General features: G+C 41.1%; 3 protein-coding genes and 1 non-coding gene across 4 annotated transcripts in view; all 4 read left to right on the top strand.

Moving 5' to 3' along the window:
- Positions 1-402: 402 nt before the first annotated feature.
- Positions 403-774, top strand: LOC143205985 (histone H2B). Its single transcript, XM_076418966.1, has one exon. The coding sequence runs from the start codon at positions 403-405 to the stop codon at positions 772-774; it is 372 nt and encodes a 123-aa protein (XP_076275081.1).
- A 2,688-nt stretch (positions 775-3,462) lies between these two features.
- The window catches only part of LOC143205982 (histone H2B), a 44,207-nt gene continuing 32,940 nt past the window's right edge, over positions 3,463-14,729 (top strand). The window contains exon 1 of the mRNA XM_076418963.1: positions 3,463-4,677. The gene's annotated coding sequence lies outside the window, so the exon portion shown is untranslated. The remainder of the gene's footprint in view (positions 4,678-14,729) is intronic.
- On the top strand, positions 8,841-9,212 carry LOC143205986 (histone H2B). The gene has a single exon (XM_076418967.1). It carries the CDS (start codon positions 8,841-8,843, stop codon positions 9,210-9,212), a length of 372 nt encoding a protein of 123 aa, XP_076275082.1.
- LOC143205995 (small subunit ribosomal RNA) lies at positions 12,106-14,094 on the top strand. The gene has a single exon (XR_013008039.1). It is a non-coding gene; the product is annotated as a small subunit ribosomal RNA (ribosomal RNA).

Genomic DNA, 14,729 nt, shown 5'->3' on the forward strand with positions numbered 1-14,729 from the left:
TAGACGGGAGCACCGGCCCCTACGCGTTCGGCATAATTCCCTTTCCTTAAAAGTCTGTGAATACGACCGACAGGGAATTGTAATCCCGCTCGGTTAGAACGAGACTTCGCCTTTCCCTTCACTTTTCCGCCTTTACCACGTCCGGACATTTTACTATCGATTGCTTCTAGAACTCGCTCGCCTTAGAGTTGAAATCTGTACTAAAACTGTCAACATACTAGCAACGAATTTTGTTCGTAAGCCGAACGCATGATCTCGTACGCGACCAATGAAAGGCTAACTCAGATAATAGGCGGGGCTTAGGAGTGTATTTAAGGAGCCTATAAATTCTAAGGATTCCTGAAATTTGTTTTAGTCTAGTACTTTTCGTGGTTCCTTTAATATCGTAATATTTATTTCGAAATGCCTCCGAAAACAAGCGGTAAGGCGGCCAAAAAGGCCGGTAAGGCTCAGAAAAATATCTCCAAAAGTGACAAGAAAAAGAAACGCAAGAGGAAGGAAAGCTACGCGATCTACATTTACAAAGTTTTAAAGCAAGTTCATCCCGATACGGGTATCTCCAGCAAGGCCATGTCGATCATGAATTCTTTCGTGAACGATATATTCGAAAGGATAGCCGCCGAAGCGTCCCGTCTCGCTCATTACAATAAAAGATCTACTATCACAAGCAGAGAAATCCAAACTGCCGTGCGATTATTGCTGCCCGGTGAATTGGCTAAGCACGCCGTTAGTGAAGGTACCAAAGCCGTCACTAAATATACCAGTTCTAAGTAAACCATAAGCCTTGAATATCATAAAGGAGAAAACGGTTCTTTTCAGAGCCACAATTTAGATAAATAAAAAAAGAAATAATCTTAAAAAAATTAATTTTATATATTATACAGCTGTAGTATCCAATATTGAAATACAAATTTTGTTATCAACAGTATATTATTATTCTTTGGTTATTAGTGATTACATTATTTTTTCTTTAGTTTTTAAAAACAATGCGTATAAGTACACCGACTGTTATTAATTACTAACATGTAGTCGAATATAACTCTGAGATAAAAATCCATAACTCTTTTAGTGGTTTATATAAATATCGATAAAAGAATATTAATTGAATTATCTTCTTTTTCTTTGATTAAATTTAGGTGGTTCTGAAAAGAACCGTTTTTTTTTGTTGCAAAATACGAATATAAGTAGAGTATTATAAATGATAGAAAATAAAGTTTAGGCACGTTCGCCTCTGATACGTCTGGCTAGCTGAATATCCTTGGGCATGATGGTTACTCGCTTTGCATGTATCGCACATAAATTAGTATCCTCAAAAAGGCCAACTAAATAAGCTTCGCTGGCCTCTTGTAAAGCCATTACCGCCGAACTTTGAAAACGTAAATCGGTCTTGAAATCTTGAGCGATTTCGCGAACCAATCGTTGAAAAGGTAATTTCCTAATCAATAATTCGGTGCTCTTTTGATAACGACGAATCTCCCGCAAAGCGACCGTCCCAGGTCGGTAGCGATGTGGTTTCTTAACGCCACCGGTAGCTGGAGCGCTTTTCCTGGCCGCTTTGGTAGCCAATTGTTTCCTAGGAGCTTTACCTCCTGTTGATTTTCGCGCAGTTTGCTTGGTACGAGCCATATTTTTAAAATAGAGGTAATGAGAAAAATTAACAAACGCAAACGACGGCGACCCCTTTCGGACTGATTCGGTCATAAAATCAGAGAGTCCTTTTTATAACATGTTATCTAATCTGATTGGTCCGTTTTGTGCCAGTGGGCGGAACTCAATCCTAAGTCTACAAAACCGGGCTGATTGAATGTAATCGACAACAGTTGTCCGTAGCACTCGTGTTGTGAGCGCGCTACTTATTCGAGATCATTTATTTTTTTTGTATTAGGTTCGATAAAAGATGACCGGCAGAGGTAAAGGTGGTAAAGGTTTGGGAAAAGGAGGAGCCAAGCGGCATCGTAAAGTGCTTCGTGATAATATCCAAGGTATTACGAAGCCCGCCATTAGAAGATTGGCTAGACGAGGCGGCGTAAAACGTATATCTGGTCTGATTTACGAAGAGACCAGAGGTGTTTTAAAAGTGTTTTTGGAAAACGTCATCAGAGATGCCGTTACATATACCGAACACGCCAAAAGAAAAACCGTTACCGCAATGGATGTAGTATACGCCTTGAAACGTCAAGGACGTACATTATACGGGTTTGGAGGTTAAGTCACATTTTATTCGCGAACTAACGTGAAATGTGACCCTCAAAATTAATTTTAGAAAAATTAAACAACGGTTCTTTTCAGAACCACAAATTTATCGATATTTAAAAAACGGAAGCTCTATTAGGATTTAAGGATAATCTTTCAATCATTACAATCATCATAATTTTATTTAAAATAATAATTTAAGTATAACTGGCCCTAATTATTTGAGGGTTTGGATTCCAAAACTCTATACTTAATAAATAGACCGCCCCTTAAATTCATCGTTAATTACATAGATTATATACAAGGCGCGATGTTATAATACGGTTCGATTTTACTAAAGGAGAACCGCTAGAAATAAATCCTTCATATTATTTCGACTTAATTGTTGTTTAATAAAACGATAATTATTGGTATTGGAATGTCTCTTAATTTATCTTACACACCCAAAAAACAATCTTTAAAGTACTTAAACTGTTTATTAGAATATTTTAAATAATTAGTAAGTGCAAGTCATAATATGAGTTTTAATTTTAAGTTCTTTTTTTGTTTTATTATTTTGGTGGTCCTGAAAAGGACCGATAGTTAAAAGGTTTTTGTACGACACAAAAACCCTAAGGCTCATGTAACTTATTTGGTTTTACTATCTGTTTTTTTCGGTAACAATACGGCCTGGATGTTTGGTAGAACGCCGCCCTGGGCTATAGTAACACCGGAGAGGAGTTTGTTCAGTTCTTCGTCATTTCTGATGGCCAATTGTAAATGCCTAGGGATAATCCTTGTTTTCTTGTTGTCTCTAGCGGCGTTACCTGCCAACTCGAGAACTTCGGCCGCCAAATATTCCATTACGGCAGCTAAGTAGACGGGAGCACCGGCCCCTACGCGTTCGGCATAATTTCCTTTCCTTAAAAGCCGGTGAATACGGCCAACAGGAAATTGTAATCCCGCTCGGTTGGAACGAGATTTCGCCTTTCCCTTCACTTTTCCACCCTTACCACGTCCAGACATTGTATTGCTAACTTTTTTAAACTAAAAATAACCGAAAAACTAATGGCGACAACGCTCACGTCCTTTCGACAACGAATGAACAACTGGCAGTGAACTGTCCAGCGAATAGCTTTTATTCGGCAACTTCTCAAAACACTAGTACGTTTCCTACTCGACCAATCAGAGCTTTCTACGACATAACGCCAAGAATGGGCGGAGCTTAGAAGTGTAGCGTCATTTATCAAATAATTAAACGACTATAGGTATATTTCGGTTTAGTCTTTTATCTTTTGCTGTATGGGTAGGTCGCGAATCTCATTCGTTTAAAATGCCACCGAAGACAAGCGGTAAAGCGGCAAAAAAGGCTGGAAAAGCCCAGAAAAACATTTCTAAGAGCGATAAGAAAAAGAAGCGTAGGAGGAAGGAAAGCTACGCGATTTACATATACAAAGTTTTAAAGCAGGTTCATCCCGATACGGGTATTTCCAGCAAGGCCATGTCGATTATGAATTCTTTCGTGAACGATATATTCGAAAGGATAGCCGCCGAAGCGTCGCGCCTCGCCCATTACAATAAAAGATCGACCATCACGAGCAGAGAAATCCAAACCGCCGTTAGGTTATTGTTACCCGGTGAATTGGCTAAGCATGCCGTTAGCGAAGGTACCAAAGCTGTCACTAAATATACCAGTTCTAAGTAAACGAAATATATTATTTTGAAGGTGATCATAATAATATGAAGGGTGGAAAACGGCTCTTTTCAGAGCCCCAAAATGTTTAAAGAAGAAAAAAAGAAATAAACTATTGTTAAGAAGATAGGATATATACGAAGTCAAATAAATTAAAATATAGTAATCGTTCATAAAAATGTTAAAATATCCAGAAAAAAATATTTTATTTTATATATTCATTCCTTTACGGTAACATAATAACAGTATATGTGATACCCCTTTCTTATCGTGATATAAACTTCAAGTCAATCCAGCAGGTGTTCACACCTTATTACTAAGGATTCCTCAATATTCACAATATATTTGTGAGCATAATATTCTAAATTCAATTCACAAATATTATAACTAAAGCGTCATATAAACGGAAAAAATATCAATGTCTCTTTTTTCTAATAGAAGTTGGTGGTTCTGAGAAGAACCTTTTTTTTTCATATAAATACAAAAAACGACCTTAATATAGGACAGCCGTAGCATTTATGCACGTTCGCCTCTAATGCGTCTGGCTAATTGAATGTCCTTAGGCATGATAGTTACTCGTTTAGCATGGATCGCACACAAATTGGTGTCTTCAAAGAGACCAACCAAATAGGCCTCGCTAGCTTCTTGCAAAGCCATCACTGCCGAACTTTGGAAACGTAAATCGGTCTTGAAATCCTGAGCGATTTCGCGAACCAATCGTTGGAAAGGCAATTTCCTAATCAATAATTCGGTACTCTTCTGATAGCGTCGGATTTCTCTTAGAGCGACCGTACCGGGTCTGTAACGATGCGGTTTTTTAACACCACCGGTAGCGGGAGCGCTTTTCCTGGCTGCTTTAGTAGCCAATTGTTTTCTGGGAGCCTTACCTCCGGTTGATTTTCGAGCAGTTTGCTTGGTACGAGCCATCGTCTAAACGGGTCTGACTTCAAACGTGTAGGAAGAATTACAAGCGCAAGCACCAACGAACTTTTGGAAACTGATCGAAGGTGTCAAAGAAATCTCCCTTTTTAATAATGTGTGAAGATATTCTGATTGGTCCGGCTAGCATCTGTGGGCGGGACCCGATTCGAACTCAACAAAACCCATGGTAGGATTTGAAATTGAAATAGTTACCCGTAGTATTCGAGGTGTACGCTGCACAATTCGATTATAAATTTGCTTTCTTTTAATACTAAATTGAATAAATCATGACGGGCAGAGGTAAAGGTGGTAAAGGTTTGGGAAAAGGAGGCGCTAAGCGGCATCGTAAAGTGCTTCGTGATAATATCCAAGGTATTACGAAACCCGCCATCAGAAGATTGGCTAGGCGGGGTGGAGTTAAACGTATATCCGGTCTAATTTATGAAGAAACCAGAGGTGTATTAAAAGTATTTTTGGAAAACGTTATCAGAGACGCCGTCACTTATACCGAACACGCCAAAAGGAAAACCGTTACTGCCATGGATGTAGTATACGCCCTCAAACGCCAAGGACGAACCCTATACGGATTTGGCGGTTAAATAAAGTATTATATATGCTGACCAATTAAAACAGAACAACGTATCTATTCAACTAAAGAAAACAACGGTTCTTTTCAGAGCCACAAATTTACTAGCATAAAAAAAGAAATTTATTATTCGAAAATGGACTAAGATGACGTTAAATTTTATTAAATATCTGCTCCTTTCATCTAAGATTTACTTGTAAAGTAACAAATATACTGCATTATAATAGACGATCGTAATATAAAAAGATAGATAAAGTTTAAAATAAGATTTCATAATAAATGTTAGGTTAATGACAAGAATGTAAATGATGGTGAACAATCGAATACCGAATCTTCGTTGAAGCTTTAATATAGTTTTCCTTTAGAGAGAAAATACTCCGAGATAAACTTCGCGTCGATGAGCTTGGAGAATCCTTAAGATTTCAAAGAAGGTACGGTAGTTCTACGCACGTATGTATGGAGATCGCGTTCCATGTATTTATTGACTTTAGATAACTATTTATGAAAACAGATTTCAACTAAAGAAGCAAAATATACTATAATATATATGAGCATTGTATCGATACAGAAGGGTTTGACACGATATTCTTATAGACGTCTCGATATCGTTGCTCACCCGATACGTTCGATTGTAACCCAGAGTTCGGATGGTGTTAAGAAACCGTTAAATAAGAAGTATATTAGTATAGGATCGGTTAATTTTCATGTCATTGTTTTCTTACAGTTAATTCGACAACGGTACGTTTCGATATAGATTCGTTTTGGACAACGAACAATCTGTACCGCATCAATTAGGAATAATATGTCTCGTTTCTCCAATAATAGCATTAGATCTGTACGGAATTGCATTTATATCAAAAGACGATATATCGGGGGACGTAGATTTGAAAAGATATATTTTCATAGTTATAACCGAAAGTCTATAACTCGAATGTAAATTGGTAGTTTCGACGGAATCGAGAGCAACGCTTGATTTTGTGCTTCCTTCTAAGACGATAGTCAACGTAAAATTTATTGGTAAAGTTTGCTACTTCTACTACGTTTTATCTTTTAACGCCTCGAACATAAATCGTATGATATTCTAAAGGATTTATGTATTTAATATGAGAAATAAGTAAACGGTTCCAAGCTCGATGAACGTTTCGACGAAGCCGGAATATGGAACGTCGTTCGCGCTCGACCGTTCAGTCCTCCGTTCGGCTCATATCATATAGGGTACGCATTAAATGAGAGCGACCGTCAGACAGTTAAAATACGCGAACGAGAAGCATACGCACGTACGTAACTTTGTCAAACGAATCGTGATTAGAACGTTCTTATAAGAAAATTAAGAAATTATATCAGAATGTCGGACGTCGATATTAGCGGACAAGCGGTTTCTCCTTCGTCGAATCAAGGGAGTGGAGGAAATTCCGCCGCCGTTGTTAACGCATCGTCAACAGGCACACCGGCCGGGTCGAATTCATCTTCGGTGTCGGCTACGGGAGCCGCATCAGCTACAGCCGGTAGCGCAGGTTCGTCTGCAGGAGGGAAGAAAGAAAAATCCACTTCGAGCAAGGCGAAGAGTTCTAAATCGAAAGTTAGTCATCCTCCGATCGCTGATATGGTAACGAGTGCAATTAAAGGATTGAAAGAGAAAGGCGGAACTTCCTTCAGAGCTATTAAAAAATACATAGCGGCCAATTACAAAGTGGATGCTGACAAATTATCGCCCTTTATAAAGAAATATATAAAGACGTGGATCGCTTCGGGTGTTTTGGTACAAACGAAGGGCAAAGGAGCTTCCGGATCATTTAAATTAGCGGCTTCGGCACGTAAAGCAGGAGGTACGACAGCCGCAGGTACGAAGAAAAGAAAAACGGCCACTGCCAAAACCGGACAGAAAAATAAACGAAAACCAGTAGGAGGTGCCGCGACAGCTACGACAGCCGGTGGTAAAAAAGCGTCTGCCAAAAAAACCTCAGAGAAAACGGAAAAAAAGACGACCGCCGCCTCCGCCTCAACTAAGAAAACCACAGCTAAAAGTAAGAAAGGTGAATCTGCAACTTTGGCCGAGAAAAAAGCTTCTGCCAAAAAAGCCGTCGAAAAGAAAACAGGAAAGAAATCTACCGCCGCCACGACTACGTCCGCTTCCAATGCCGCCGCTAATAGTTCATCTTCGAAAGCAGCAAAAAGCAACACGGCCGCAAGATCCCCGAAATCGCCTTCCAAAGCGAAAAAATCTAATAAAGCCGGACCTACGAAAAAGCCCAAGGCGCCTAAACCGAAAAGTGCTAAGACGACGACCTCAACTGTTCGTGTTGCCGCTGGTGAAGGTGCGAAAACTAAAAAACCAGTATCACCAAAGAAAAAGAAATAAAACTATTTCTACTACGTATGACGATATATTAAACAGGCGACACATTTCATCGTCAGATCAAGAAGACACGGAGTTGAAAATTACAAATATCCCGACACTCCTGGACGTGCTACGACTTCCCTAAAAAATACGTTCGTCCAAGACCGTATTTTTTTAATAGAAAAAAAACGGTTCTTTTCAGAACCACAATATAACTTTATAAAAGAAAGAATATTTATATAATTTATTTATTATCTTATTATTACTTAAATGATTATTTTCTAGATAGAGCCGTAACTAATTAGGGAACCGATCGATCGATACTCTAAAACAGTAATAAAGGAATATTCAGTACAGATCAGATTATTTATAAATTTTCTAGTTAATATTTATTCTTTAATAAGAACGCGTATTCTAACTTCTTTTTTATACGATTTTGTTGGCCCTGAAAAGGACCGATATTAAAGGGCGTATGCAAAACTTTAAACGGTTTGCGTTATCTATTTGGTTTTGCTGTCTGTCTTTTTAGGCAATAATACTGCTTGAATGTTAGGCAAGACGCCGCCCTGGGCAATAGTAACGCCAGATAACAGTTTATTCAATTCCTCGTCGTTTCTGATGGCCAATTGTAAATGCCTAGGGATAATCCTTGTTTTCTTGTTGTCTCTAGCGGCGTTACCCGCCAACTCGAGAACTTCGGCCGCCAGATATTCCATTACGGCAGCTAAGTAAACGGGAGCACCGGCCCCTACGCGTTCGGCATAATTTCCTTTCCTTAGAAGTCGGTGAATACGACCGACAGGAAATTGTAATCCCGCACGATTGGAACGAGACTTCGCCTTTCCCTTCACTTTTCCGCCTTTACCACGTCCGGACATGTTAATCTCGATCGTTGTTAGATACTGCTCACCTTTAAATCAAAAACGGTACTGGAAATTTCTTACAGATCGGCCTGGAATTTTGTCCGCGAGCCAAACTCGTTATATCATACGCGACCAATCAGACTCTAACTCGGGCTATGGGCGGGGCTTAGAAGTGTTCCTTCGAATGTTATAAGTTCTAGAATTAAAGGCATTTTTTTAGTTAAGTACTCTTTGAGGTACGTGAGACGTCGGGATTTTTATTTCGAAATGCCACCGAAGACAAGCGGTAAGGCGGCCAAGAAAGCCGGAAAAGCCCAGAAAAATATCTCTAAGAGCGACAAGAAAAAGAAGCGCAGGAGGAAGGAAAGCTATGCGATTTACATATACAAAGTTTTAAAGCAGGTTCATCCCGATACGGGTATCTCCAGCAAGGCCATGTCGATCATGAATTCTTTCGTGAACGATATATTCGAAAGGATAGCCGCCGAAGCGTCGCGTCTCGCCCATTACAATAAGAGATCAACGATCACGAGCAGAGAAATCCAAACCGCCGTTAGGTTATTGTTACCCGGTGAGTTGGCTAAGCACGCCGTTAGCGAAGGTACCAAAGCAGTCACCAAATATACCAGTTCTAAGTAAATTAATTCACATACCTATGTGTGTTTCAATATACTACTTACCTGCAAAATCGGTTCTTTTCAGAACCACAATTGGATATACATTTTAAAAAATGAAATGTTAAACAGTAGCTGACATTTTATAAAAACAGAATTTTCAGATATATATATATATATTGTAGTTATTGTATTGAATTATATTATATCATTATAATCTGTTATATAGTAAGTATATAGAATAAGTTTTGTAAAAATGGTACGGCCCGAGATTGTTATTTAAAAATAAGGTAAAGTATTTCTGGAGTGACTTCGAAAATATGTGTATTCATTTTTATTACGTTTATGACTATATGATAATTAATTTATTTTTCCTAACTGTGGCTAATTGTGGATTGTGGCTAATTTCTACACGATAAGTATTAATCACGGGAACGTCTCGAAATGAACAAATAGGAACTGTAATTAATCAAGAATTTAGAATGGAACTATCGTCCTAATATAATGAGGATCGTCAAAGAGAAGATACTTTTTTTTTCGTTTACTAGGTTGACCTTGCTTGGGGACAGTGGAACTCAGTGGAAAATCGCTGATGGTGGGTGAGGAGGATAGGCCTGTGGTCAGAATCGATATCTTGGAGTACTTGCAGGTCAGAGGCTTGATTCGAATTTTGATAGATAAAAAAGTCAATTATTGTCGGTCGATTGGAGGAGTAGTGAGTTGGTTCGCTTGGAGCAATAAGCCCAAGTTCCAACTCATCTATTATCCCGGCCGATAGTAATTCTTCCAATAGCTGTGTGGTTGATGGCGTTGAAAATGGCCTGAAAATCTCCTTGGTCATCTGAATATGTTCCGAAGAGTATTTCGCCAATGGAGATCGGGTTCGTGTTCTAGTGGAATCCAGACCAGCCAGACGACTGTTATCTTGAGTTCCCCGTACATGAGTGGGGGGAGGAATTGGTCTTTTGGGTTTGGTTGTTTTTGGAGTAGGTCGGCACTTGCATCCCGAGTAATTTGCGGTGTATGGTTCTCAACAGTTGGTGCATTTCGGCGGGGAATTTCTGTCTTTGGGACTTGACGTAGGCCGGAGTGGCTTTACAGTTGGCCGATGAATGACCGTAGAATTGGCAGTTAAAACGTTGAACGCGCCTGCCGTTGCCGCGCTGGGCTTGGACTTTTACCACCTGATTCATTAGGCGGTCGACCGCGAAGATACGGCGTTCCTCTCGAGGAACCGACCAACATGGATTGGATTGAAACCGAGCTTCATGAGCGCGGTTCGGACTTCGAGTTACCATTACGTCGAGAGAGAAATATAATATATTAGCTGACCCCGCAGACACTCCGTACCCTGTACTCAATGGATAAATAAAGGATTCATTCTATCAAATTCTTCGTTCAAATCACTTTCGAATCATCCTTAGGAACATTCTGATATCGGAAAACCTTATCCGTAATCGATAAACGATATCTAACGGATGAATTATAGAAAATGGCCAATAAGCGGCAAATATCCGATCGTAAGGGTGCACCATCGTTTCGGCGAATCATTCTTTTGGAATCTTACGTTCTACAAGCAAAACATTTATTCATAGGTATATACCGATAATAACGAACGGGCCGACGTAACAACCTAAAATGTCCTGAAATACGTGAGAACAGTTTTACTCCGATCGCCGTATCGATATGTGACAGTATCCATCCTATGAAGGATCTTTACATTCTACTAGCATAATTTTATGGATCGGAATTTTCCGACTTTTAAAGAACGTGATCGGCAGTCTAGAAACGGCCTGAGGACGTATTAACACGAGAGGTTAAAATTATTGCTTTAGAAGTTCACGTTGTCTAAAGCTAAAGTTTATTCATCGGAACATTCCGATAATAACGAGAACGGGCAGACGTAAAAACGAAAAATTTGCGCAACGTCCGTATAAACGATCTGTTCTAAAACACCCATACATTTCCGATAGCTGGCGAGAGACCCGCGCTTAAATCGTGTGCGCTTCTACGTGGGGCGATACGAGAGACGGATACGACGGGTCGGGTCGACCGGCGCTGTGACACTTTTACCGAGTGGCTTTTGATCAGCGAAGGTGGTATTACATATTATATGTTAATATATAAGATCCGAACCGTATTTTTTTATTTATCTAAATAAAAAGCGTATTTCGTCGTGTTATTATATATTCGTAACGCTCTCGCGATTTTGTATCGTCGTTTCGTTGTTCTTCCTGGTCGGTTTTTTTCGATATATCGGGAAGCGTACGACGACGACGACGGTATCACTGCGAGATCGCGAATTCGGCGGGAACATTCGGCTTCGTTAGAAGAAGATGATCCACGATTCATATGCGATTGGAATTATTATTTTTATGGACGTATCGGTTTTTCATCGGAACGTTCATAAAACAGCAACACATTTTGCGATAGCTCTCTGCTCTCCGAGCGAGAATAAAATAAAAAATCACGAAACGTTTCTCGTACGAGGTTTCCTTGTCGCTTTATATATTTCTATCTAGCGAAGGGTTCGGAGAGAATGTTTTTCGAGGTCTTATAAACGCCGAACGATATTTTGCGGCATCCAATTTTCGACGTAGTCGACGATCGTCGTCGATAATCGAGATAATTGGGTGCCTAGTCGATCGGTTGTGTATAAAAAAAACAAAAGATGTGTCTAAGATGATGATATCGTTTTGTTTTATTAGACAACTAATATTAAAATGTAAGAGCGTGGCGCCTCGGACCGGTTTTTCCGTCGTCTAGGCGCGCTATCATGCACCTCCTTTTTATTAGTCGTCGATATATATTATATATCGTCGTCTTACGCACACGTTTCTTTATAAGTCAAACTTATAAAATAAACTGTGTCTGTATTTGTTTTATCTGCTTCGTGTCGATAAAATAATAAGAACAGTTCCCTGGTTGATCCTGCCAGTAGTCATATGCTTGTCTCAAAGATTAAGCCATGCATGTCTCAGTACATACCGAATTAAGGTGAAACCGCGAAAGGCTCATTAAATCAGTTATGGTTCCTTAGATCGTACCCACAATTACTTGGATAACTGTGGTAATTCTAGAGCTAATACATGCAAACAGAGCTCCGACCAGAGATGGAAGGAGTGCTTTTATTAGATCAAAACCAATCGGTTTCGGGTTCGCGCTCGTCATCGTACAACTTGGTGACTCTGAATAACTTTAAGCTGATCGCACGGTCTCGCACCGGCGACACATCTTTCAAATGTCTGCCTTATCAACTGTCGATGGTAGGTTCTGCGCCTACCATGGTCGTAACGGGTAACGGGGAATCAGGGTTCGATTCCGGAGAGGGAGCCTGAGAAACGGCTACCACATCCAAGGAAGGCAGCAGGCGCGCAAATTACCCACTCCCGGCACGGGGAGGTAGTGACGAAAAATAACGATACGGGACTCATCCGAGGCCCCGTAATCGGAATGAGTACACTCTAAACCCTTTAACGAGGATCAATTGGAGGGCCAGTCTGGTGCCAGCAGCCGCGGTAATTCCAGCTCCAATAGCGTATATTAAAGTTGTTGCGGTTAAAAAGCTCGTAGTCGAATTTGTGTCTCGCGCCGCCGGTTCATCGTTCGCGGTGTTAACTGGCGTGTTTTTCGCGAGACGTCCTGCCGGTGGGCTTAGTCGTGTCGCGTCGCCGTCGCGCGTGCGTTTCGGCGTGCGTGTTGTGCGCGTCGTGGTTACGACGGCCCAACTCAATCCTGCCGCGGTGCTCTTTACTGAGTGTCGAGGTGGGCCGGCACGTTTACTTTGAACAAATTAGAGTGCTCAAAGCAGGCTAAAATTTCGCCTGAATACTGTATGCATGGAATAATGGAATAGGACCTCGGTTCTATTTTGTTGGTTTTCGGAACCCCGAGGTAATGATTAATAGGAACGGATGGGGGCATTCGTATTGCGACGTTAGAGGTGAAATTCTTGGATCGTCGCAAGACGAACAGAAGCGAAAGCATTTGCCAAAAACGCTTTCATTGATCAAGAACGAAAGTTAGAGGTTCGAAGGCGATCAGATACCGCCCTAGTTCTAACCTTAAACGATGCCAGCTAGCGATCCGTCGACGTTCCCTAATATGACTCGACGGGCAGCTTCCGGGAAACCAAAGCTTTTGGGTTCCGGGGGAAGTATGGTTGCAAAGCTGAAACTTAAAGGAATTGACGGAAGGGCACCACCAGGAGTGGAGCCTGCGGCTTAATTTGACTCAACACGGGAAACCTCACCAGGCCCGGACACCGGAAGGATTGACAGATTGAGAGCTCTTTCTTGATTCGGTGGGTGGTGGTGCATGGCCGTTCTTAGTTGGTGGAGCGATTTGTCTGGTTAATTCCGATAACGAACGAGACTCTAGCCTGCTAACTAGGCGCTTTTTGACATCCTAAAGGCCCGCCGGCCGCGTTGCTTTCGGGTTTCGCGGTTCGTGCGCGGTTTTTACTGTCGGCGTACAAACTATTCTTCTTAGAGGGACAGGCGGCTTCTAGCCGCACGAGATTGAGCAATAACAGGTCTGTGATGCCCTTAGATGTTCTGGGCCGCACGCGCGCTACACTGAAGGAATCAGCGTGTCTTCCCTGGCCGAGCGGCCCGGGTAACCCGCTGAACCTCCTTCGTGCTAGGGATTGGGGCTTGCAATTGTTCCCCATGAACGAGGAATTCCCAGTAAGCGCGAGTCATAAGCTCGCGTTGATTACGTCCCTGCCCTTTGTACACACCGCCCGTCGCTACTACCGATTGAATGATTTAGTGAGGTCTTCGGATCGACACGCGATGGCGTTTCGGCGTCGTCGATGTGTAGGAAAAGATGACCAAACTTGATCATTTAGAGGAAGTAAAAGTCGTAACAAGGTTTCCGTAGGTGAACCTGCGGAAGGATCATTACAGTGTGTTGTTATGCCTATATATATATAATAGGTAAACGTACAAGTCTGTAAAAATCATTGTCGAACGTTAAAGAGCCATCTACGAAGTTCGGAAGTTCCGATCGAATTTCGACGTCGTCAACGTAGCTGTTTTCGGGTACCTATAATATATGGTTTTAAAAGATGTACGCCCGAAAGCGGAGATATATACGATGAAGATGTTGTTATATAGGACGACGAGTAATAATCGTCGGCCTACGACGGATTTCGTTATAAATGGACAAATCGAGCGCAAAATAAAACGATTTTGCCAATTATATTTCTAATCGACGTTTCGATCCTCATATCGACGAACATATACGATGATCGGTAATGTGATTAGTTTACGAAAATCTTATCACCCTTCGTTTGTTTCATTCCAAAAGGGTGAGATTTAGTTTACGAAAATATTGCCAAACTATGATCAGCGTATGCTCTTTTGTTGTCGTACGAGGTGAGACGACGAAAATTTACAACGAACGTCACCATTTCGAGTAGTCTGTCTCCGCTCCTCTCGTTGTGTGTAGTGGAGAAGACGAAAATAAACCGTAAGAGCGTTTTAAAGTCGACGGCGGCTGCGAAAGGGGCGCAAGCGCTGTCTATGACGTGAGCGCG

The sequence above is a fragment of the Rhynchophorus ferrugineus genome, unplaced genomic scaffold, assembly GCF_030347505.1.
Source record: "Rhynchophorus ferrugineus isolate W39M unplaced genomic scaffold, kcgeb_rfMv2 rfM434, whole genome shotgun sequence".
Lineage (NCBI taxonomy): Eukaryota > Metazoa > Arthropoda > Insecta > Coleoptera > Curculionidae > Rhynchophorus > Rhynchophorus ferrugineus.